This window comes from Cetorhinus maximus, chromosome 11 (genome assembly GCF_964194155.1).
Source record: "Cetorhinus maximus chromosome 11, sCetMax3.hap1.1, whole genome shotgun sequence".
NCBI classification, from domain to species: domain Eukaryota; kingdom Metazoa; phylum Chordata; class Chondrichthyes; order Lamniformes; family Cetorhinidae; genus Cetorhinus; species Cetorhinus maximus.
The window spans coordinates 31,219,605-31,245,091 of NC_135889.1; the positions used below are offsets into that span (position 1 = coordinate 31,219,605).

The 25,487-nt window shown below is 42.1% G+C and overlaps 2 protein-coding genes across 4 annotated transcripts in view; one reads left to right on the plus strand and one right to left on the minus strand.

Moving 5' to 3' along the window:
* The window catches only part of LOC144686471 (uncharacterized), a 50,652-nt gene extending 47,089 nt beyond the window's left edge, over window positions 1–3,563 (minus strand). The window contains exon 1 of the mRNA XM_078551728.1: window positions 3,294–3,563. The gene's annotated coding sequence lies outside the window, so the exon portion shown is untranslated. The remainder of the gene's footprint in view (window positions 1–3,293) is intronic.
* Window positions 3,564–3,786: 223 nt separating this feature from the next.
* c9h2orf80 (chromosome 9 C2orf80 homolog) lies at window positions 3,787–23,992 on the plus strand. 3 transcript variants are annotated; one of them, XM_078551733.1, is made up of 7 exons: window positions 3,787–3,840; window positions 7,792–7,981; window positions 8,508–8,660; window positions 10,182–10,253; window positions 11,058–11,139; window positions 21,730–21,812; window positions 23,707–23,992. In XM_078551733.1, the coding sequence occupies exons 4-7, from the start codon at window positions 10,201–10,203 to the stop codon at window positions 23,813–23,815; spliced, it is 327 nt and encodes a 108-aa protein (XP_078407859.1). In that variant the 5' UTR covers window positions 3,787–3,840; window positions 7,792–7,981; window positions 8,508–8,660; window positions 10,182–10,200; the 3' UTR covers window positions 23,816–23,992. The 3 variants fall into 3 exon arrangements, with proteins under 3 accessions (XP_078407859.1, XP_078407858.1, XP_078407860.1); XM_078551732.1 differs by lacking the exon at window positions 8,508–8,660; XM_078551734.1 differs by lacking the exons at window positions 7,792–7,981; window positions 8,508–8,660 and having other exon boundaries at window positions 3,793–4,040; window positions 10,194–10,253.
* The last annotated feature ends 1,495 nt before the right edge of the window (window positions 23,993–25,487 follow it).

Sequence of the window (25,487 nt, forward strand, 5' to 3'; positions counted from 1 at the left end):
ACAATGTTAGTGGGAAAGTAAGTGGTGAACATACAAACATACGAATTAAGAGGGGTAAGCCACTTGGCTCCTCGAGCCTGGTGCACCATTCAGTCAGCTCATGGGCTGATTTGATTGTAGCTTCAACTCCGCATTCCAACCTACCCCTGATAACCTTTCACCCCCATTGTTAATCAAGAATCTATCTAGCTCTGCCTTAAAAATATTCAAAGACTCTGCTTCCACTGCCTTTTGAGGAAGAGAGTTCCAAAGACTCCTCAGAAAAACTTCTCATCTCTGCCTTAAACGGACAACCCCTTATTTTTAAACAGTGACCCTAGGTCTAGATTCTCCCAAAAGAGGAAACATCCTCTCCACATCCACCCTGTCAAGTCCCCTCAGGATCTAATAAGTTTCAATCAGGTCGCCTTTGACTCTTCTAAACTCCACTGGATACAAGCCTAGCCTGTCCAACCTTTCCTCATAAGGCCAACCCTCCCATTCCAGGTATTAGTTTAGTAAACTTTCTCTGAACTGCTTCCAACGCATTTACATCCTTCCTTAAATGAGACCAATACTGTACACAGTATTCCAGATGTGGTCTCACCAATGCCCTGTATAACTGATGCATAACCTCTTTAACTTTTGTATTCAATTCCCATCGCAATAAACAATAACATCCTACTAGCTTTCCTAATTATCTGCTGTACCTGCAGAGCTCTGCAATCTCTCACCATTTAGATAATAAACTTCTTTAAAAAAAATGTTTCTGCCAAAATGGACAATTTCACACTTTCCCACATTATACTCCATTTTGCCAGATCTTATCATCAACAAATTTAGCAACCATAGCTTCGGTCCCTTCATCCAAGTCATTTATATGAATTGTAAATGTTGAGGCCCCAGCACTGATCCCTGTGACATCTTGCTAACCAGAAAATGACCTATTTTATTTTCCTCAATAACTGATGTGGCACCTTATCAAATGCATTCTAGAAATCTAAGTACAGTAATCCACCGGATTCTCCTTTATCCACAACACATGTGGTTCCTACAAAGAACGTCAATAAATTGGTTAAACATTATTTCCCTCACAAAACCATGTTGACTCTGCCTGATTACCTTGAATTTATCTAAATGCCCTATAACGTCTTTAATAACAGCTAACATTTTCCCTATGACAGATTTTAAGTTAACTAGCCTGTAGTTTCCTGCTTTCTGCCTCCCTCCCTTTTTTGAATAAAGGATTACATTTGCTATTTTCCAATCTAATGGAACCCTCCCCAAATCAAGGGAATTTTGGAAAATTAAAACCTATGCATCAGCTATCTTACTAGCCACTTCTTTCAAGACCCTAGGATGAAATCCATAGGACCGGAGACTTGTCTGCCCAACAATTTTCTCAGTACTACTTCCCTGGCAATTGTAATTCTCTTGCTTCCATTCCCTGATTTACAGCAATTTTTGGGATGCTATTTGTATCCTCTATAGTAAAGACTGATGCAAAATACCCATTCAAGTCATCTGCGATCTCCTTATTTTCCATTATTAATTCCCCAGACTCACTTTCTATAGGACCAACACTCACTTTATTAACTCTTTTATTTTTCAATGTCTACAGAAACTCATAATATCTGCATTCTCTCGTACTCTTAATTTTTCCTTCCTTATTAATTTTTTAGTCATTCTTTGATACCATCTTTTGCTTTTTTGGTTAACCACGTATGGTGGATCCGCCCCTTGGAATTTTGCTTTCTTGTTGGAATGTATCTATTCTGTATATTGTGAAATATCTCTTTAAATGTCTGCCACAGCATCTCTATTGACCTATCCCTTCACCCCATTTGCCAGTTCACTTTAGCTAGCTCAGCTTTCATGCCCTCATAACTGCTCTTATTTAAGTTTAAAACATTAGTCTTGGACCCACTCTTCTCTCCCTCAAACTGAATGTAAAATTCAATCATATTATGGTTGCTGTTACCTAAAGGCACCTTCACAATGAGGTCAATACTTAATCCTATCCCATTGCACAAAACCAGGTCTAGTATAGCCTGCTCTCTGGTTGGCTCCAGAACACGTTATTCTAAGAAACTATCCCGAAAACATTCTATGAACTTCTCATCTAGGCTACCATTGCCATCTGATTTTTCCAGTCAATATGTAGATTAAAATCCCCCATGATTATCGCCATGCCTTTCTGACAAGCTCCTATTATTTCTTCCTTTATACCCTATCCTACCATGTGGGTACCATTAGGGGGCCTGTACACCATTCCCACAATTGATTTCTTGCCTTTATCATTTCTCATCTCTACTCAAACTGCTTTGACATCCTGATTTCCTGAACTTAGGTATTTCCCTCTATTGTGCTAATACCACCATTAATTAACAGAGCCACCCCACCACTTTTTCCCAGCTTCCTGTCCTTCCTAAAGATGCAAAGAGGCTGTAGGTGATATTGTGAAGTTATCCACTTTAACAAAAAAAAACAAGCAGAATATTTTTTTGAATGGCAAGAGACTGGGAAATGTCTTCATTCAGGGGGTCCTATGTGTTTTTGCCAATGAATCACAACATTAGCATGCCATTACAGCAAGCAATTAGGAAGCAAATAGTACATTAACTTTTGTTACAAAAGGGATTGGAATAATAGAATAAAAATATCGTCGTACAATTATGCGGGTGAGGCCACACCCGCAACAGCTTTGGTTTCTGGTTACTTGCCTGAGAGGGAGTGCCATAGAAGTTCACTAGGCTGGTTCCTGGGATGAGGGAATTGTCCTACTTGGAGCGATTGAGTAAACTCAGCATATATTCCTTGGAGTTAAAAAGCACGAGGTGTGATCTAATTGAAACGTATAAAATTCTTATGGAGCTTGATTATGAAAAAATGTTCCCCTAGCTGGAGAACATAGGATCACTGTCTCAGAATAAGGGTTGAGATCAGAAGAAATTTCTTCACTTAAAGGGGTTGTGAACCTTTGAAATTCTCTATCTCAGAGAGCTGTGGATGCTCATTCATTGAGCATCCTCAAGACAGAAATCAATAGATTTTTGAGTATAAAGGGTTAATATGGGGACAGTACAGGAAAGTGGAATTATAGTTCAACCATGACCTTAATAGTTGCTGGAGCAGGCTAGAGGGGCCAAATGGCCGACTACTGTTCCTTTTCTGTTCCTCTGTTCAATCCACTCCCATGAGCCAATTCCTCCACTCAATCTAACGGCACAGACCAGTTCCCTCACAACTGGCCATTACAGCAGATTCTTACCACTAAAGTTTAATCACAGACCAACCTAAAGAGTGATATTTACCTTTGCAAACACGAAGATTGAATGCTCTCACACACGCCAAGACTCGCCTTGTTCAGAGCCTGTTTTTCCCTTTGCCCCCTCTCTTCCGATTCTCCCCTCTCTCGCCTTCTTCTCTCTCTTGTCCCCTACCCCCGCTTTGTCTCCCTTCCCCACTAACGCTCTCTCCCAGCTCTTCTCTTTCCCCAGCTCAATTTCGCTTTTTCTCTCCGCCACCGGTTGGAATTTTCCGCCGCGCGGCACAAAACCAAAATTAAAAAAAACAATTGCTCTGATTGGCGGAGCACAGCGCACGCGCAAGCGGCTGCGTGGAGAGGACATTTTTCATTGGTTCATCCAAAAGCGGAGGCGAGGCCCGGAAGGCGGCCGGCCCGCCGTTTCTATTGGAGAAATGTGGCATTGGGGGGGGGGATGATGGCTGAGAACAAACACTTTCGATTGGCTACATTTCACGTGGTCAGGCCATCGTGTGTCGGTGCGGTCACGTGGCTGACTCATAAAGCGTCATGAGCAGCTGAGCATGCGTACTCGATATATAGTCCAGTGGCCGGTGAATGGGCAAATTTTGCTTTTAACTTTTCTGTTGGCGGATGGAGTTCGGAATATGCGGTTCCGGCGAGTTTATTCTGAACTCCATCCACCTCCTGCAGATTACATTGTCCGGGTGTCCGCAGGCTTGACCCACGTAACCATAGCCTTGAAAGCGAACTGTTTCCATGTGTATTCTGTAGTTGTTGGGGAAGTGAGGTGGTTTCCTATGTAGTTGGCTGGTAGCTAATGGGACTCTCGGGAGGTGTCAGCTGTGGCTCAGTTCATAGCACCCTCGCCTTTGAGTCAGAAGGTTGTGGGTTCATGTCCCACTCCCGGAAAGAAAAAAGAACTGACACTTCTCTGGACGATGGTGTAATATTCAATCTCTCGATCTAATGATCATGTGTTCAAGTCCTATATTGGGTAATGCAGATATTCTTCGAATATTTTCAAATTTCTTTTTTGTGGATTTGTACCAAAAAGTACCCTTAAACTAAATATTACAATCTATTCTCAGTTCATTGGATGTTGGAAATCGCATTTCCTTAAGCTTCCTGGTTAGATATCTTCTTCATTTACTCATCGGAAGCATGTTTTACAGGGGAAACAGTTGATAAACAATACACGGACTAGATACAGTAGCTTGCTCCTGGTGAAGGACTGAACAGACCGATGAATGGGTAACGAACTTTTGTCTCTGCCAAGCCAACGCTGATAGTCTGTATCTGCGTATGTGCAGGAAGTGCTTCCCCCTAGCGTTGTGGCACAAATAAACAGCCTTCTGTAAATTGCAGTCGTGTTTATATTTGCAGTATGCTTTAACCTCTTTGGATTATTGCTCAGTTTATTTTGAGTGACTAATAAGGAGAGGTATCAGGAGCATAGGACTTAAGAGCAGGAGTAGGCCACTTGGCCTTTTGAGCCTGCTACGTCATTCACTAAGATAATGGGTGACCTGATTGTAGTCTCAATTCCACTTCCTTGTCTGAACCCCCCATAACCCTTCACTCCCTTGTCTATCAAAATTATATCTAACTCAGTCTTGAATAAATTCGATGACCCAGCCTCCAACTGATTTCTGGGGAAGAGAATTCCATAGACTAGTGATCCTCTGAGGGAAAAAAAATTCTTCTCATCTCTGTCTTAAAAGGGTGATCGCTTTTAAACTGTGCCCTAGCTCTAGTCTTCCCTACGAGAGGAAATATGTTGCTGGTATCCAGCCTATCAAGTCCTGTGAGGATCTTATGTGAGCAGAATTTTACGGCCCTGTTGCGGCGGGGGCAGGGCCATAAAATGAGCCAGCCATTCAAAAGCTCATTGACTTCAGCCAGATTGTAAAATCCCGCTGGTGTAAAATCCACCCTATATGTTTCAGTAAGATCACCTCTCGTTCTTCTAAACTCAATGGGTATAGGCCTAACCTGCTCAACTTTTCTTTATCCCAGGAATAAGTCGAGTGAAACCTCTGAACAGCTAACACAATTATATTATTTTTTAAATAAGGAGACCAATACTGTACATCATATGTGGCCTCAGAAAGGCCCTGTACAGCTGTAGTAAAATTTTGCCACTTTTATATTCCATTCCCTTTGCAATAAACATTAACATTCCATTTGCCTTCCTAATTGCTTGCTGCACCTGCATACTAACCGTTTATGATTTATGTACCAGGACACCCAGATCCCTCTGTACTACTGAATTCTGCAATCTTTCTCCTTTTAATTAGTATACTGTTTTGCTATTCTTGACAAAGTGGATAAGTTCACATTTTCCCACATTATACTCCATCTGCCAATTTTTTGCCCACCCACCTAACCTATCTATAGCCCTTTTGGTATTGGTGAGCATTTGAGAAACAGTGAGTCTTGAAACTGGGCAGTCAGAAGAGGGTTTTATGAGCTGTCACACTCAGCAAGGGTGCTGTTGAGTGAAAAGCGTAGATAGACTTGGGATAAACTAGGGCACCTGGTTAGTGGGTACCAGACATGAATGTTTAAAAACAAACTAGATGGAACAGAAAGATGAAGTAAGTGGTGTATGGATGTGTCAAGTTGTACCAAGGCACCAGTTATTAAAAATTTTTTTGTGGGATGTGGGCATTGCTGGTGAGGCCAGTATTAGTTGTCCATCCATAATCATCTTTGGGAAGGTGGTGGTGCGCTGCTTTTTTGAACCACAGGAGTCTGGTGTAGGTACACCCAGTTTGTTATTAGTTGGGGGTGGGGTGTGGTGGGGGTGGGGGGGCGGTGGAAGTTCCAGGGTTTTGACCCAGTGACTGTGAAGGAATGGCAATATCGTTCCAAGTCAAGATGGGTATGTGGCTTGGAGGGGAACCTACAGTTAGTGGTGTTCCCATGTATCTGCTGCCCTTGTTCTTCGGGGTGCAATAGGTCAGGGGTTTTGAACTTGCTGTCAAAGGAGGCTTGGCGAGTTGCTGCAGCGCATCTTGTAGATGATACACATTGCTCCCACTGAGTGAATGTTTAAGGTGGTTGATGGGGTGCCAATCAAGTGGGCTGTTCTTTCCTGGATTGCGTTGAGCCTCTTGAGTATTGTTGGAGCTACAGTCATCCAGACAGGCGGAGAGTATTCCATCACAATAATAACTTGTGCTTTTTAGATGGTGGACAAGCTCTGGGGAGTCAGGAGGTGTTTCTCAGTTAGAATTCCCAGCCTCTGATCTGCTCTTGTAGTCACAGTACTTATATGGCTAGTCCAGTTCAGTTTCTGGTCAATGGTAACCCCTGGGATGTTGATAGTGGGGGATTCAGCTTTGGTAATGCCATTGATTGTCAAGGGGAGTGGTTAGATTCTCTCTTGGGAGTGGTCATTGCCTGGCACTTGTGTGGCGTGTATGTCTCTTGCCACTTTTCAGCCCACGCCTGGATATTGTCCAGGTCTTGCCACATTTGGACATGGATTGCTTCAGTGTTTGAGGAGTCTCAAAGAATGCTGAACATTGTGCAATCATCAGCGAACATCTCTACTTTTGATCCTATGATGGAGAGAAGATCATTGATGAAGCAGATGAAGATGGTTGGGCCTAGGACATTACCCTGAGGAACTCCTGCAGTGATATCCTAGGACTGAGATGATTGGCCTCCAACGACCACAGCCATCTTCCTTCATGATAGGTATGACTCCAACCAGTATAGAATTTCCCCCGATACCCATAAACTTCAGTTTTCCTAGGGCTCCTTGCTGCCATATTTTGTCAAATGTACCTTGATGTTAAGGGCAGTCTCCCTCACCTCATGTTTGGACCAAGTCTGTAGTGACGGTAGGAGCTGAGTATCTGGAAGAACCCTAATTGAGTATCAGTGTGCAGGCTATTACTCTATAAGTGCCAACTGATAGTACTGTTGGCGAATCCTTCCATCCCTTTACTGATGATCAAGAGTAGACTGATGGGGCGGTTGTTGGCTGGATTAAGGTTGCCCTTTTTGTGGACAGCTTTTCCCTGGGCCACTTTCCACATTGTTGGGTAGATGCCATTGTGTAGTTGTACTGGAACAGCTTGGCTAGGGGCACAACTAGTTCTGGAGCACAAATCTTTAGTACTACTGCCAGGATGTTGTCCATGCAACATCTGCTTTACCAGTGCCTTCAGCCATTTCTTGATAATGTGGAGTGAATCAAATTGGCTGAAGACTGGCATCTGTGATGTTGGGGAGCTCAGGAGGAGGCTGAGATGAATCATCCACACAGTATTTCTGGTTGTAGATGGTTGCAAATGCTTCAGCCTAGTCTTTTGCACTGATGCGCTGGATTCCCCCATCAATGAGGATAGAGATACTTTTGCAACCTTCTCCCTTTTGTAGTTTATTTGCCTATCACCATTCAAGATTGGATGTGGCAGGACTGCAAAGCTTTGATCTGATCTATTGGTTTTGGGATTGCATAGCTCTCTCTATTACATGCTGCTTCTGCTGTTTGGCATGCAGATAATCCTGTGTTGTAGCTTCACCAGGTTGGCACCTCATTTTTAGAAATGCTGGTGCTATTTGTGCTATTCTCACCTGGACTCCTCAATTGAACCAGGGTTGATCTCTTGGCTTTGATGGTAATGGGAGAGTGAAGAATGTGCTGGGCCTTGAGATTACACATTGTGGTTGAATACAATTCTGCTGCTGCTGATGGTCCACAGCACTTCAGTTAAAGTAAGAGATTGTCTAGTCTTGATTCTAACTCCACATGTAAGGAGCAATGTGAATTGTCATAAATGGCTTGGAAATCAAATTAGAATCTGTATTTTTAAAATTCTTAATGACCTGCTGTGATTTTTGGTACTACTGACTGCATCTGTAAACCATTCTTGGAAAATTTTAGATTTCATAGAGTATACAGCAAAGGAACTGGCTATTCAGCCCAAGTGATCCATAAAGGTGTTTGTGCTAAACACGAGCTTCCTCCTTCTCAGATATTTGGCATTGTTTTACTTTGCATTTTACCCACAATTCAATGGGAATGGGATGAATATAACTTTGTAGTTAATTCAGTTCAGTTTCAGTCTCCTCCAGAAAAGCCAAGCTGCTTTTCTTTTTCCATTTATTGAAAACTAAAATAGTCAGATTTTAAAATAAAGAGTGAAGCGCTAGAGCCTATATTGCTTGATCCTCCTCTTCATGGTACGAAGAATGGTGAAAGACAGATTTCCAACATTTGCAGTATTTTGCTTTTGTAAAGGATTGGAAGTCCTTATAAAATGTCACCCTTCACATGACACTGACTGATGTGAAGGGAGATTAGTTTTGAGACTTCAGAATTCCATGATGAATGATATGACATTGGTATAGAGACCAGGAGAGGTGAAAATTCAATGCTTGAGAAGGGAACTGGGTAAGATTCTCTATTACTGATTGTTATCTAAAGTAAAAGAGTCATCTGGAAATTACACGTTATTGAATAAATATGAATTGCATCATTATTAATTCAATACTAATGTCTAGGCTGTTTTTTATGTACACTATGAAGTTATAAATGTAACTTGTTTAACCATTTTACAAATAGAATTGGTGTCAATATTACAAAGAACAAAAAAGTACAGCACAGGAACAGGCCCTTCGGCCCTCCAAGCCTGCACCGATCATATTGCCTGTCAAACTAAAACATTTTGCACTTCCGGGGTCCGTATCCCTCTATTCCCATCCTATTCATGTATTTGTAAAGCTGTCTCTTAAACACCACTATCGTACCTGCTTCCACCACCTCCTCTGGCAGCAAATTCCAGACACTCACTACCCTTTGCGTAAAAAACTTGCCCCGCACATCTCCTCTAAAGTTTTCTTCTCTCACCTTAAATCTATGTCCCCTAGTAATTGACTCTTCCACCCTGGGAAAAAGCTTCTGACTATCTACTCTGTCTATGCCACTCATAATTTTGTAAACTTCTATCAAGTTGCTCCTCAATCTCCGTCGCTCTAGTGAGAACAATCCGAGTTTCTCCAACCTCTCCTCATAGCTAATAACCTCCAGATCAGGCAGCATCCTGGTAAACCTCCTCTGCACCCTCTCCAACGCCTCCATATCCTTCTAGTAATGTGGCGACCAGAATTGCTCACAATATTCCAAGTGTGGCCTAACCAAGGTTCCTTACAGCTGCAGCATGACTTCCCAGCTTTTATACTCAATACCCCTGCCGATTATTCTATTCAGCACAAATTAATTATACTTACAGAAAACGGAGTCAGTGTTAGCTATGTTCTATCAAGGCACTTGAGAATCCTACAAACATTTGGTCAAAATGCCTGGAAGCTACCCTATATTTATAACATAAATGTCCCTTACTTGTCATTTATTTGAAGGTAACTTGGCAAACTAATTAATTGGAAGTACAATGCCATGAGAGACGTGTATGTAATTTAAGACCAGGAGAATCAAGCCCAGGGCACCTGTTGCCATTTGTGTTTACGCCAAGGTCTCCTAGCAACAGGAAAAGTACTTTGGTCTGTTGGATTGAGTTCAGAAACCAGAGTATTGTCTTTCAGCTGCAAAGAAATTGCAGACACACTGAAGAAGGCATCCTCTTAATATTTATTCTGCAAACACTTTCTGATATCAGTGACTCTAAATTACATTTTTAGAAGTCTAGAGTATATTGCATTTAAATTTTTAGAGATAGAACTGCTGTAGTCCTGGTACAGTTCTTTATTTAAGGGACATATTATTCAGGTAATGTGCACATATTTTCAAGAATTTAATTTTTAGGAGAGCAGCTTCCATGAATGAAAAAAATTGAAATTGGCTTGTTTGTAAACCAAGTTGTTCTAAGCTTCATAGTGTTATCTGTAAGTAAAGAAACCTGAACGTCATTGCAGAGGATGAACTAATGAATACCGTCTTTGGTCTTCGTACCCAAAGTGATTTTTGAAGAACAGGAATGGCGCTGAAAGTGGAAAAAAGCCGTATAAAGAAAGAAATTGAAAAATTATTGTACGTATCAGACGGTAATTTTCCTCTTTAAATGTTGTGTTTTATGTGTGTGCTTAAACAGCAACTTAAGGAAATTAGAGAAAAAAACTTTAAATTTGAAGGTTAACCAGAATGGTCAATCACTTCTATTTTTCAAGTCTTGCCTAAATGTGTTGGCTGGGGTATGATGCCACAGATGCTGCAACCCTCTGGTGCTTAATACAAGTGGATAATCTTCCTATGTGAGGTCTGACATGATTGCCAACAGATTATTCGACCATTGTGGGTGTTAAAGCTGAACTTACTCTTGCTGTGAGCCAACATCTTTATTACGCATACTTTCTGCCAGAGGCCACTGATAACAACCAGGGTGGGGCCTTTGAATGATTGTAGACACATTGAAGAAGGCATCCTCTTAGTATTTATTTTGTAAGCACTTTCTGATATCAATGACTCTAAATTACATTTTTAGAAGTCGAGAGCATGTTGCATTTTAATATTTAGGGATAGAACTGCTGTAGTCCTGGAACAGTTCTTTGTTTAAGAGGCATACTATTCAGGAAATGTATGATTATTACATGTAATTTCTCATCTCTAGGGCAGAGACCTTGAGGTCAATTATGGTCCCACAGTTGTCACCTAATGCAGCATAGACCAAGAATCAAACCAAAAATTTTTTTGTCTGTATTACTTACAGTTACATAGGCCAGTGAAGCTCAATCATCTTTTATAGGTCAGAAACTGTACTTTTAATAAGAACATCAGAGTTGTTATGGTCAGCTGTTGTACTTCTCTAATGTAACCAGCATCTGTTTCTGTACAAAGGAAAAATTATATTGGCACCAGACTTCGTGAAAACAGCTTTGATCCCAAGGGAAAAATGGAGTCAACATACTTCAATGATTTGGTAAAGCTATTAACAATATTGATAATTACTAATAACTAGTTAATCTGAAAAAAAATTGTTATGAATATTCCTTTGTCAGGAATTCGCAAAATGCAACCTGCTTGAAATGCTTTATAGACTGAGTAAGAATGCAGGAATCAATAGCCAGGCAATAATATTTATGAAATATACCAAAGTGATCCTTACCCCCTTCACCTTAACTTCTTGTCAAGGAACTACATGGGGTGTACCAGTCAGTATATGCTTGGAGTTAATGATGCATCATGGCTTGCTGAATTGTCAACCAGTTCTGATTGTATTAGCATTTACACTAGCAACAGAATACTGAGTGAATGAATTGCGTCTCATCAATTATTAAAGGAGACAACAAAGTCAATAGCTAACAATCCTTTATTAACCTTGAAATCATAGTTAGCAACACTTAAAATTGGTAGAGAGGGTTAACTGATGAACCAAATAACAGATTTCAGTTATATCACAGTAATTCAGCATTAACTGCTTGCTGAGATTCATATAATTGGTGAAGGTAATGTGGGATTAGGCCCCTTGGATATTGAGAAGCTAACAGTACATTTCGCTGTCAGTTTCTCAAATAGATTTGTGTCTTTGTGCTCGTTGTCAGTCACATGTCCAGCACCATTAACTATCACATTCTTTTTAGTTGGCGTGGGTGAACTTGTTGCCTAGTTTTCCTCTGGGATGATGATGGCAACTTTCTGAGATGTCAGAAATAAACCTTAGTCTTCAATGCTGACTCCTCCTGGAGCATCTTCTCATGAATAAATTCACCTTCTGCACTGGTGCCTTTCTTTGAACCAGCTGTCTTAAATCTTGCCTCTGAATCCATGGAAACTTGCACTTCAAAAGTGGTACTCTTTTACCTACCTGCATCTGGTTGGTAGACCTGTATAATCTTAATTTCTGTAAACTTTCTTTTGTCCTATTGCAAATGCACTTTCTAATTATAGAGACACCCTTCTACATATAACTAGTTAAAGAATCCTAATAACTTTTATCACAGACACTGGGAATTACTAATTGATCCTGAACTAAATTAAAGACTAAGTACTGTAATATCTAAAACAATATATATGTGTGTGTATCTACAAAGCTAAGGACAAAGGGCTGGATTTTCATCACTGAAGTGGGAAGCGGGAAAATTACTGGCTCAATCTTCTCACTTTGGGAGAAAGTGCCCGCTAATGGGGGGATCTCCATTGCCTGTGGGCATGTGTGAGCTAGAGTCGGGCCAATCGACCTAAGAAAGAGTTCAGAGGCAGCCACAGGGGCTGCCAGGTGCCAAGGCAAGCTGTTTAAAAGGGCCACCTTTGGCCCAGTTAAAATAGGATTCGGGGGTATGCGGGGCCAATGAGGTCAAGGGGCATGGGTTGGCATTGGGGTATGAGGGGTGGGTAGAGGGGCTTGGGTTGGCATGGACGTTGCATTAGGAATGTGAATTCTCCTATACCTGTGCACTCGACCTGGGAGTGAATACCTGGACCTGTGTGAGTGTGTGTGAGTCTGTGTGAGTGAGTGAGTATGTGGGTGATTGAGTCTGTGTGAATGAGTGAGTGAGTGTGTGAGCCTGTGTGAGAGCGACAACCCTGAGACTGGCATACACATATACACCATTCCCCTCCTCCTCCCCCCTCCCCAAAATCCTATTCACAAACCAGACTGGGAGAGGAGAAAAACCCAGGCTGAAAGGCAACCTGTTTCCAAACCCCACTTCCGTATGAATTCTGTCGAGGTCCGCTCAGAGTGTGTGCCACCAGAGGTGATCTCAAGGTCAGTGTTAGTTAAACCCAACTCCTTAGCTCGGCCCTGGTCCCCACCCGTTCCTTAGTGACCAGGATTTGGGGCATAGTCTATCTCTCTCTCTAGCTGTGCTTCCTAAGCAAATAGGCAAAAAAGATTTTGTTGATTAGTTCTGTTACTTGGCATTTTTAATGATCATTTTTATTAATTACTTTTTAAAAATTATCAATTTATTGCTTTGACATTTTCACAGGATCACAGAATTGTTACGGTGCAGGAGGCAGCCATTCAGCCCATCGTGCCTGCATTGGCTCTCCAAATGAGCAATTACCTCTCAGTGCCATTCTCCTGCCTTTTCCCCATAACCCTGCACTTTGTTTCTATTTTGAATAATCACCTAATGCCCTCTTGAATGCCTCGATTGAACCTGCCTGCACCATACTTCAAGGCAGTGCATTCCAGACCCAAACCACTTGCTGTGTGAAAAGTTTTTCTCACATCGCATTTGTTTCTTTTGCAAATCAATTTAAATCTGTGCTCTCTCATTCTCAATCCTTTTACGAGCAGGAACAGTTTCTCCCTATCTATTCTGTACATCCACCTCATGATCTTGAACACCTCTATCAAATCTCCTCTTAACCGTCTCCTCTCCAAGGAGAACAGCTCCAACTTCTTCAATGTGTCTTCATTACTCAAGTTTCTCATCCCTGGAACCATTTTTGTAAACCTCTTCTACACTCTCTCCAAAGTGTCCAATTCCTTCCTGAAGTGTGGTGCCCAGAACTGTACACCATACTCGAGCTGAGGTCTAACTCGTGTCCTATACAAGTTCAGAATAACCTCCCTGCTCTTGTACTCTATGCCCCTATTAATAAAGTCTAGGATACTGTATGCTTTATTAACTGCTCCCTCCACCTGTCCTGCCACCTTTAATGACTTAAGCACAAATACACCCAGGTCCCTATGCTCCTGCACATCCTTTAGAGTTGTACCTCTTATTTTATAGTGTCTCCCCATGTTCTTCTTACCAAAATGAATCACCTCACACTTCCCTGCATTGAACTTCATCTGCCACCTGTCTGTCCACTCCACCAACTTGCCTATGACCTTTTGAAGTTCTACACTGTCTTTCTCACAGTTTACAATGCTTCCAAGTTTTGTATCATCTGCAAATTTTGAAATTGTCCCCTACACACCAAGATATAGATCATTAATATATATCAGGGAAAGCAAGGGCCCAATACCAACTTCTAGGGAACTCCACTACAAATCGTCCAGCAGCCTGAAAAATATCCATTAACTATTACTCGCTGTTTCCTATTACTCAGCTAATTTTGTGTCCACGTTGCTACTGTCCCGTTTATTCCATGAACTCACAAGTCTGTTCTCACAAGTCTGTTGTGCAGCACTGTTGAATGCCTTGAATAAAGTCCATGTACACCACATCAACAGCATTACCCTCATCAACCTTTTCTGTTACGTCTTCAAAAAACTCCAGCAAAATAGTTAAACATGATTTTACCTTAAGAAACCCATGCTGGCTCATCCTAATCAACCCACATTTTTCCATGTGACTATTAATTCTATCCCGATTTTTAAAAAATTCACGTTTAATGTTGTGCCAAACCTTATTGTTCTGAAATGTGCTCATCAGCCCCTTGAATGAGAAAAAAATTGAAATGTGGCCCCTTACACAAAAAGGTTGGACAACCCTGCTTTAAAGGCACTCCTGAAAATAAGACAGCTGGGAATGGGGTTGGGATTCCTGGAATTGGGACCTGCCCGCCATATTTTAAAGGTTTCCTGAATCATCCCGATTCGGTGGATGCCTGCTGATTCCTTTGATAACCTCAATGGAGCACTGATATCCAGAGATGTCAGATTGCTTGTTTCTACCCTAGCTTCTTGTGTCTGTCTTAGCAAAGGGCTGCAGACTGACCCAGATAACGTAGGATACCTTATTATCACATTAAAATGAAAGCAAAATACTGCGGATACTGGAGATCTGAAATAAAAACAAAAAGTGGTGGGAAAACTCAGCAGGTCTGGCAGCATCTGTGGGGAGTGAAACAGAGTTAATGTTTCGAGCCCAATATGACTCTTCAATAGAACTAAAGAGAGGCAAAAACATGATCTGTTTTATGCTGTTGAAAATTGGGAGGGTCAGGAATAGGTTCGAGGGTGGGGGGGATTAAGTTACAAAAATGTAATGGAACAAAAGGCAAAGAGAGTGGGAATGAAAGTAGTAAAGGAAAAAAGCAATGATCCAGAGTAGGTGTTAATAACAGAATAAAGGCCAGTGGTGTCTGAAAGCAGAACATGATACAGTCTGTTACTAAGGGAGAAAAATACAAAATGGAGGACAGACAACATGCTGCTGTTGTCTGATGTACTGACCTCTACCTTGCAGTGGCTGAGTGTGAACCCTCAGACATTTCTTCCTACCGTACCCTCAACCATGACCCCACCACCAAGCATCAAGCCATTGTTTCCAGGACCATCACTGACTTCATCTTCTCTGGAGATCTTCCCTTCACAGCCTCCAACCTCATCGTCCCTCAAACCCATGCAGCCTGCTTCTACTCCTTCCCAAAATCCACAAACAGGACTGTACAGGTAGACCCATCTGTTCCTGCCCCACTGAGCTTATTTCTTCCAATCTTGTCTCCATTTTTTCTTCCCTTGGCCAGTCTCTTCTCACCTACATTTGAAATTCTTCTGACACCTTACATTATTTCAACAATTTCCAGTTTCCTGGACCTAACTCCTCTTCACTATGAACATCCAATCCCTCTACATATCCATTCCCCACCAGGACAGCCTGAAGGCTCTCCGCTTCTTCCTTGAATGGAGGCCCGAATAGTCCCCATCCACCGCCAATCTCCTCTGCCTGGCTGAACTTGTTCTCTCATTGAACAATTTCTCCTTGAACTTGTCTCAATTCCTCCAAATAAAAGTGGCGGCTATGGGTACCTGCATGGGCCCCAGTTATGCCTGTCTTTTGTGAGGTATGTGGAACATTTCTTGTTCCAGTCCTACTCTGGCTCTTTCCCACAACTCTTTTCTGACACATCAATGACTGAATCGTGCTACTTCCTGCTCTTGTCCTGAATTGGAAAACTTAATCAATTTTGCTTCCAATTTCCACCCCTCTCTCACCTTCACATGGTCCATCTCCGGCTCTTTCCTTCCCTCCCTTGACTTCTCTGCCCCTATTTCTGGGGATAAACGGTCTACTAAATTCCATTACAAGCCCACTTACTCCCACAGCTACCTCGACTATACCTTCTCACACCCTGCTTCCTGGAAGGACTCCATTCCATTCTCTTCATTTCTCCATCTCCATCGCATCTGTTCTGATGATGTTGCCCTCCACAACAGCACTTCTGACATGTCTTCCTTTTTCCTCAATGAGGACTCCCCCCCACTGACGTTGACAGGGCCCTCAACCATGTCCGACCCATTTCCCGCACTCCTGCCCTCACCCCTTCCACTCCCAGAACTATGGTAGGGTTCCCCTTGTCCTCACTTCCCACTCCACCAGCCTCTGAATTCAAAGGATTATCCTCCGTCATTTCCGCCAACTCTAGCATGATGCCACCATCAATCACATTTTTCCCTCTCATCCCCTTCAGCATTCCCTTCTCACATTTTTCCCTCTTGTCCCCATCAGCATTCTGAAGGGACACCCTGATCCACTCCTCTTTCACCCCCAGCACCTCATCCCCTTCCCACAGCACCTTCCCATGCAATCACAGGAGGCATAACACCTTCCCCTTTACCCCCTCCCTCCTCACCAAGGCCCCAAACATACCTTCCAGGTGAAGCAGTGATATACTTGTACTTCTTTCAACTTCATTTACTGTATTCACTGCTTACAATGTGGTCTCCTCTACATTGCGGAGACCAAACACAGACTGGGTGACTGCTTTGCAGAACACCTCTGTTCAGTCCACAAACATGACCCTGACCTCCGGTTGCTTGCTATTTCAATTCACCACTTTGCTCTGGTGCTCACATTTTTGTCCTTGGCCTGATGCAATGTTCCAGTGAAGTCCAATGCAAGCTTGAGGAACAATACCTCATCTTCTGATTAGGCACTTTACAGCCTTCTGGACTCAACATGGTGTTCAACAACTTCAGGCTATGAGTTCTGTCCTCCAATTTGTATTTGTTCCCCTAGTGCCAGTCTGTATCTTGTTCTCATGTTTTTCATTCAGGCAGCACTGATCTTTATTCTCTATTAACACCTACTCTGGACCAATGATTTATTCCTTTTCAACTACCATTCCCACACTCTTTGCCTCTTGATCCAGGAGATCTAGTAATTGAATCTCCCCTGCCCATGAACCTATCCATCAGAGCCAGCATGGTTTTATGAAGAGTAAATCATGTTTGACTAATTTGCTAGAGTTCTTTGAAGATGTGACAAGCAAAGTGGATAATGGGGATCCTGTAAATGTAGTATATCTGGACTTCCAGAAGGCCTTTGATAAGGTGCCACACAAAAGATTAATACACAAGATAAGATCACACGGAGTTAGGGGTGATATATTAGCTTGGATAGAGGATTGGCTAACCAACAGAAAGCAGAGAGTCAAGATAAATGGGTCTTTTTCTGGATGGCAAGCTGTAACTAGTGGGGTGCCACAGGGTTCGATCCTTGAGCCCCAACTATTTACAATCTATATTAATGACTTGAATTCAGGGATAGAAGGTACTATAGCTAAATTTGCAAATGACACCAAAATAGGTGGGAAAGTAGCCTGCAATGAAGAAATAAAAAATTTACAAATGGATATGGACAGGTTAGGTGAATGGGCCAAAATTTGGCAGATGGAGTTTAACGTGGATAAGTGTGAGGTTATCCATTTTGGTCAGAAGAATAAAAAGGCGACTTATTATTTAAATGGAGAGAAACTTCAGAATGCTTCAGTGCAGAGGGATCTGGGTGTCCTCGTGCATGAATCACTGAAAGCTAATATGCAGGTACAGCAGGCAATAAGGAAGGCAAATGGAATTTTGGCATTTATTGCTAAAGGAATAGAGTATAAAAATAGGGAAGTGTTGTTGCAACTGTACAAGGCATTGGTGAGACCGCACCTGGAATACTGTGCACAGTTTTGGTCCCCTTACTTGAGGAGGGATGTGGTTGCACTGGAGGCAGTTCAGAGGAGGTTCACTAGATTGAGTCCAGAAATGCGGGGCTTTTCTTATGAGGAGAGATTGAACAGTTTAGGCCTATACTTGCTAGAGTTTAGAAGGATGAGAGGAGATCTAATTGAGGTATATAAGATGCTAATGGGGATAGACAAAGTAGATGTGGAGCAGATGTTTCCCCTTGTGGGGCATTGTAGAATGAGAGGCCATAGTTTTAGGCTAAGGGGTGGCAGATTTAAATCAGAGATGAAGAGGAATTACTTTTCTCAAAGGGTCATGAATCTGAGTGCAGTGGATGCTGGGGCGCTGAATAAATTTAAGGAGGAGATAGATTTTTAATTAGTAATGGGTTGAAAGGTTATGGGGAGAGGTGGGAAATTGGAGTTGAGACCGAAATGAGATCAGCCATGATCATAATGAATGGCGGGGTAGGCTCGAGGGGCTGAATTGCCTACTCCTGCTCCTAGTTCTTATGTTCTTATCCCTGATCTTCCCTTTTAGCTCCACCTGACCCTCCCCCTTTTTCAACATCGTAAAACCAATCACACCCTGCCTGTCTTCAGCTTCAAGGAAGAGTCATATTGGTCTCGAAACATTAACTCTGTCTCTTTCTGCACAGATGTTGCCAGACCTGCTAAGTTTTTCCAGCACTTTTTGTTTTTATTGTACCTCAATATTAACCTTAACAAGCTATTTCTGGACCTGTGGTCTTGATAATTTGTCTTTTATCAGAGGCAAGTATTTTTAAAATTTGTATGAGCTTTATTAACATTAGACTTTCCTTTTCTAACATTCACTATCAGCACAGAATTCCTAACTGTGGAACAGTTATTAGCATTAAATTCTATCCTGATAATTCATCCCATTAAACCCTTTTCTTTAAGCCCTTTATATCTATACCCAGTTAATTTTACTCTTACCTTCCAATATACAATTTCTTTCTTGTCTCAAGGTAATTTTCTATCATTGTAATCTCCCCAATGTAGTCATTTGTTTTTCTTTCATACAGACATACATAGAATTATATAGAATTCCCAGAATAGAAACAAGACATTTGGCAGAGGTACTCCATTGCTGATGTTAATGCTCCATGCAAGCCTTCTCCCACATTGCTTCATTTAACTTTACAAGTGGATTGAAACATATTTCCTCTGGTCTAAATATGAGTTGCACTGTCATTATAGTAGGTCTATGAACATATTAGCAGTCTAGCTGCAAGGCTTGGAATTTGGATTTACTTCGTTCCCCTCTCATGGATGTTGCTTATCACTTGTTTTTTTTACAAATAGCACAAAATTACTATTAGCTAATCTCTTTCACTGTCTTCCTCATTACCCAGGTAACTAGATAGAATTTTTTTCTTTTTGGTAGTATTCATCAATGTGAGGGTTGCTGAAACTTTGGATACCTAATTATCAGCATTTTGCATTCAGCAGATTCGGATACAGCACAGGTCCAAGGCAGGGTAAAGTTTCCTCCATTTTGTCCAACAACATTTTGGGCTGAATTTTGCTATCGGCGAGCAGGGGGCGGGACCTGTTTGCCAACGCGTAAAATGATGCGTGATGACATCAGGGGGAACAACCCCCCATGTCATCCCGCCCCATTTAAATTTTCAGGAAGGTGGGGGCACAGCCGAATCAGCTGTGCACCTGCCGACCTGTGAATGGCCAGTTGAGGCCATTGGCAGGATCATTTACAATTAAAGGACCTGCCCGTCCAACCTTAAGGTTGGCAGCCAGGCCAGGTGCCCCGGCGGCAAATAGAAAAAACATGAAACCTCATCCACCGGCGGGTTGAAGTTTCATGTAGGGGTTTAAAGAGTTTAGTAAAGTTTTAGTGTAATTTATGAACATGTCCCATTTCATATGACATTGTCATATGGGGGGACATGTTAAGGATTTTCTTTTTCTATTTTTAATGTTTTTAAAAGTGTCAGCGATTTCCCTGAGGCTGCACTTAGCCTCAGGGAGATGTGCGCTCTTTCATGCACATGTGCGAAAGAGCGCACTCTCGCTTTTGGGGAATCCCCCGCTGCCCGCACAGGGAACGCATAGCACTTCCGGCCAGACTGGGTGGGCCTTAATTGGCCCACCCACGTAAAATGGCAGTGGGGCCCGCATCTCTTGCGGGGATTAGCTCCCCGCCCGCCAGCGATTGAGTCGGGCCTGCCTGCCCAGCAGGCAGAAAATTCTGCCCATTAGCTACATGTCAGAACACCATTTAGTTCTGCCTGGAAACTATTGTTAAACTATTGTAAGCTATCACAAAAAGCTACTGAAATTAAAATTTAGAAAATGTGCAATTTTTTCCCCTCCTTTCTTGAGGGCAGTAAACCATTCAAGAGTATAGTTCCATGAGCTGTCAAATTTTGTCCAAGTGGTAGGTTTCACCTACATAAATAGTAATTGTTAGCAGTTATTTAACCATGGGTGCCTGATCCTGTCCAAACCCCATGTCTACACAAGGTAGCGAGCAGGAGATAAGCCATGATTGTTTTCACCTCTCTATAACAGGTACAATGAAGCTAATCACAGTTTAATTCCAAAAACAAATACCCATTGTAATGTTACACAGATAATTAACTCCTTGTGACAGAGTCAATAAAACTCATCAAAATCTCCACTACTAATCAGTTGTGTAGCATGTAATTCAATGTGTAATCTCAAAGAAAGGTAGACCACAGTTGCTGACAAAAATGAATGCAATAATTAGGAAAAAGAATTCATACCATATATGTTGCATTTACAGGAAGCAACTTATGGTAGTTGGAAACAGTAAAAGCAAAATGTGAACTGGTCACTAATTTGAGTTATAGTAATGTCAACCACACTGCTATAAAGTAGAATGGCTTCACGCAAACAGAAGCCTTCATTCTCCATTCAGTAATCACTTTTCTTGACCTGATTAGCCACAAAAAGCCACAAAATCTTGTCAATTCTCTCTACTAGCAGTCTGACTATTAATTCTGGTCCATTCAGGTTCTATCTCAACTTTAGCTTCTCACATGGAGAATTCCATCACTGTCCAAGAATTCCATACCAATCTCGAGTCAAAAGCATTGTCAATAACAATCTTCTCATCATACCACTATCACCCAAAATAGATTATACCTTCTGAAGTGGTTTGTAACTTATATAAGAGCATATGTTGGAAAATGGGAGCTCAAAATGAATAACACTTCTGTTAATCACAACATGAGTGCTACCGGTGAGAGCGAATTATATTGGCTGTTACATCGGCTTACTTTTCATAATGCACATAGTTTGTTGTGATTATACAATATATGTTTCAATTTCTTAGGTTTTAATTATTTTTAAATCTTATTTATAAAATCTTTCACGTAGACTCAGAGATCTATAGTGGCGGCAACATTTATCCAGCGCCGGAGTTCTACATCAGTACTGAGGGTGAAAAAAATGCATAAAACATGTTAAAATGCCAGCTGTTTTACAGTCTTTTTTTATGAGCATGGTTGCACTCAAACGCTTACCGAATAAAGAAGAGCTTGGCCAAGTGCTAATAGTCCTGTTTCACAGTTAAATGACTCTCCCAAGAGAAATTGCTCTAATGTGCCCAATTACAGCAAGCAGTTTATAAACACAATGCAAAGATAATTCTATTGAATAGATTAAACAATATTAAAATAACCTTGCAATCTTTATTACATAGGCACATTATGATTTGGCGATCAATGTTGCTTTGCTTTGGCTAAATGAAGAGGAAGATCAGGAAGTTCTTGAAAATGAGAAAGTGTGAGTACTACCTGTCACAGGTAAAGGACTGGTCAGTAAATTATATTTTACAACAAGCCAGGCCACGTTTTACCATTCAAAGTAAATGTCACAGTTACATTGTTTAAACAAGCAAGTTTCATATTTTCCTTAGTTGAAAAAAAGGACCTATCCATTTTGAAGGGACAAGAGTTCTCAGATCAGAATGCAACACAGAACAAATAATCTGTGAGTACTGCCTGAAAGCAGTGCACCACTCTGCTAAAATTACCATTTGGAGAAGGTTATGGCCCCAAAACAGTTCCTGTTAGAACTGGCAAAGATGTGTTGTTTGGAATTATTTTTAATTGTTAGGTATTTTAAAATTCTTTTCATGCGATGTGGGCATCACTGGCTAGGCCAGCATTTATTGCCAATCCCCAGTTGCCCTTGGGAAGATAGTGGTGAGCTGTCTTCTTGAACGGCTGCAGTCCATGTGGTGTAGGTACACTCAGCATACTGTTAGGGAGGGAGTTTGAGGATTTTGACCAGCGACAGTGAAGAAACAGCAATACAGTTTCAAGTCAGGATGGTGTGTGGCTTGGAGGGGATCTTGCAGGTGGTGGCGTTCCCATGCATCTGTTGCCCTTGTCCTTCTAGGTGGTAGAGGTGGCATGCTTGGAAGGTACTATCAAAGGAGCCTTGGTGAGTTGCTGCATTGCATCTTGTAGATGGTACACACTGCTGCCAGTGTGCGACAGTGGTAGGGGGAGTGGATGTTGAAGGTGGTAGATGGGATGTCAATCAAGTGGGCTGCTTTGTCCTGGTTGGTGACAATCTTTTTGAGTGTTGTTGGAGCTGCACCCATCCAGGCATGTGGAGAGTATTCCATCACACTCCTGACTTGTGCCTAGTAGATGGTGGACAGGCTTTGGGAAGTCAGGAGGTGAGTTACTCTCTGCAGAATTCCCAGCCCTGACCTGCTTTTGTAGCTGCAATATTAATATGGCTGGTCCAGTTCAGTTTCTGGTCAATGGTAACTCCCAGGGTTTTGATAGTGGGGAATTTAGCAATGGTAATTTCATTGAATGTCAAGGGGACAATGGTTGGATTCTCTCTTATTGGAGATGGCCATTGCCTAGCACTTGTGTGGCATGAATGTTACTTGCCATTTATCAGCCCAAGCCTGAATGTAGTCCAGGTCATGCGGCTTATGGGCACAGGGTGCTTCCGTATCTGAGGAGTTGTGAATGGTGCTGAACATTGTGCAATCAGAAGCGAATGTCCCACTTCTGACCTTACCATGGAAGGAAGGCCATTGATGAAGCAGCTGAAGATGGTTGGGCCTAGGACCTAGGTTCCCTGAGGAACTCCTGCAGTGATGTCCTGGATCTGAGATGATTGACCTTGAACAACCACAACCATCTTTCTTTGTGCTAGGTATGACTCCAACCACTCAACAGTTTTCCTCTTGATTAGCCACAATTTTCATTGTAATGAAAACAATTCTGGGATCTAAGTTGTTTTATCATGCAGTTTAGTCAGCTGATGAAATGTGTTAATCCTGAAATGTGTTAACAGTAGATTATTGTATTTTCTACATAAATGGTGCTGTAAATAGTGTATCATCCAGACAAAAGCATTGAGAAGAATTTATTAAGATGCCTTTTATGCACTAATTGATATGTCAGCACAAATTTAATCTGAATATGAAAACTAGTTTAATTGTAATTTATCTAATGCAGGTGACATGCTCTCCAATTTTCATTCCTTATTTCACTCCTCAGCATTTCTCTTTTTCAGCGAATAAACTCTGTATATAGAGAACTGAAGTGGTAAAGTTGTTTCAGCACACTCCACAGTGCAGTATATTATGCTATTCTGAAACACCTGGTATGTTTCTAAACTGAGCCTAACTCCACCTGCATGTTTCTAGGTTAATTTCAAGTCATGCTGGCTCCAAGTACCCAAATGAAATGGAAAGAGAAGCAATTATCCTCTCTTCTTTTGCTGGAATTCTAATGGCAAGTCAACTTTTCATTTAGTGAATGGATGTATAATATTTTTTATTGTGATGAGTCTGAAAACTACATTTACATATATGAAACAAAAGCAGTTTAAGGAATTGCTCTATTGTAGTGATGTCAGTCATCCAACTCCATCATCATCTATGGATCTAAAACAAAATCTGTTTGTTAAGGATCATATACTTTATGCTCATGTTTGCCTCTTCTTCCCCTAGGGGTTTATTTTTAAAAAGTACAAAATAAAAAGAAGTGTAAGTTTTATCACCAGTTCAGAAACCCATTCTAAATAGAGCATTAGCATGGCTGTCATCATGGAAACACAGTATTCCCACATCCCACAAGACTGAGGGAGATTAACTTCAGAAGTGCATGAGATGGGGGAGGGTGGATACCCTGTCTAGGATGAGTTGGAAAGGAGATAGGATGGCCAAAAAATAGCAGCTGATCAGCATGGCTAGGTCCCGTCTTGGTTTTCAGCACCAGCCATTTTGTGCGGCCCGAACGGCAAACCAGAGCTGTGTCTATCATAGCTTCAGTTAAACTCATTGAGCCGGCAATAGAAGGCCTCAAATTAGATACCACACAATTTTCCAAGAGGTGGCTAGGAATTGGGAGCCCTCAGCAATCACACCCAGTGAGTGGAGGCATGGACAGTAATGAAGGCAATCAGCAGGTGAGGAAAGCCTTTGAAGGTATATTTGATTTTTTTGAACTGGCAGAACAGCCTCACTATGTGTACTGAAAAGTTGCAGGAGTTCATCAAGGGAGTGTGGAGAGGCAGGGTTGAGGTCCCTGTCACCTCGGGCTAGGAATACAACTGGCATTGACTAGGCACTGGGGCACTGAACCAGGCTGCTTCACCTGGGAAATAGGAGGGGTGCAGCTGGAATATGTGCACCATCACACCTAAAGGCCAACGAAGCATCGCAATGACAGTATGCGCAGGGTCCCTGAGCACCAGGAGCTCGCAGCCAGAGAACCAGTACCATGGAGGAGAAGGAGAGATTGTTCAGAGCACAGGATCTGCTGGAACAGGCAAAGCTATCTGGACTTGTCAGAAAGTCAGTGCCAGAGAAGACTGCGAGTCACCAGTGAGGTGGTCACGATATCCATACCCTTGTCAATGAGAAGCTCATACCTTACCCCATTTATAACCAGGCCCTGTCAGTAGCAGTCAAGGTAACTGTGGACTTGAACTTCTGCACCTCTGGATCATTTCAGGTCTCAGTCGCAAATCTCTGTGACATTTCACATGCAGCTGTAAATAGCTGCATCATCTTGGTCAAAGATGCCTGCTTTGCCCGGTCTGGAGACTACATCAAATTCCCCTCCGATGGAACTTCTGGGAGCACTTGGATTTGCTGCAATTGCCAGGTTCCCACAAGCCCGTGGCATCATTGACTGCTTTCATGTAGCCATCAGGGCACCCAGTGACAGGCCGGAGAGATTCATCAACAGGAAGCCTTACAACTCTATGAATATGCAGCTGGTGTATACCGACAATAAAAACTTCCTGCATGTCTGTGCATGCTTTCTTGGGAAGCTGACGCAATGCATATATTCTCTGCCAGTCAAGCCTTCTGCTGCTCTTCCATTCCACCCCCCCAAATGTCTGTGAATGGATTCCAGGGTACAAGGGCTACCCTCTGAGGCACTGGCTCCTCACCCCTGTACATGCACCACAAACTGT

What these genes read in the sequence shown, in the direction of transcription:
- c9h2orf80 (XM_078551733.1), top strand. Translation starts at nt 10,201, where the DNA reads ATGGCGCTGAAAGTGGAAAAAAGCCGTATAAAGAAAGAAATTGAAAAA. An exon ending in CAACATACTTCAATGATTTG is followed by an intron (nt 11,140 to 21,729) that starts GTAAAGCTATTA and finishes TTTATTACATAG; the next exon opens with GCACATTATGATTTGGCGAT. An exon ending in GTTCTTGAAAATGAGAAAGT is followed by an intron (nt 21,813 to 23,706) that starts GTGAGTACTACC and finishes GCATGTTTCTAG; the next exon opens with GTTAATTTCAAGTCATGCTG.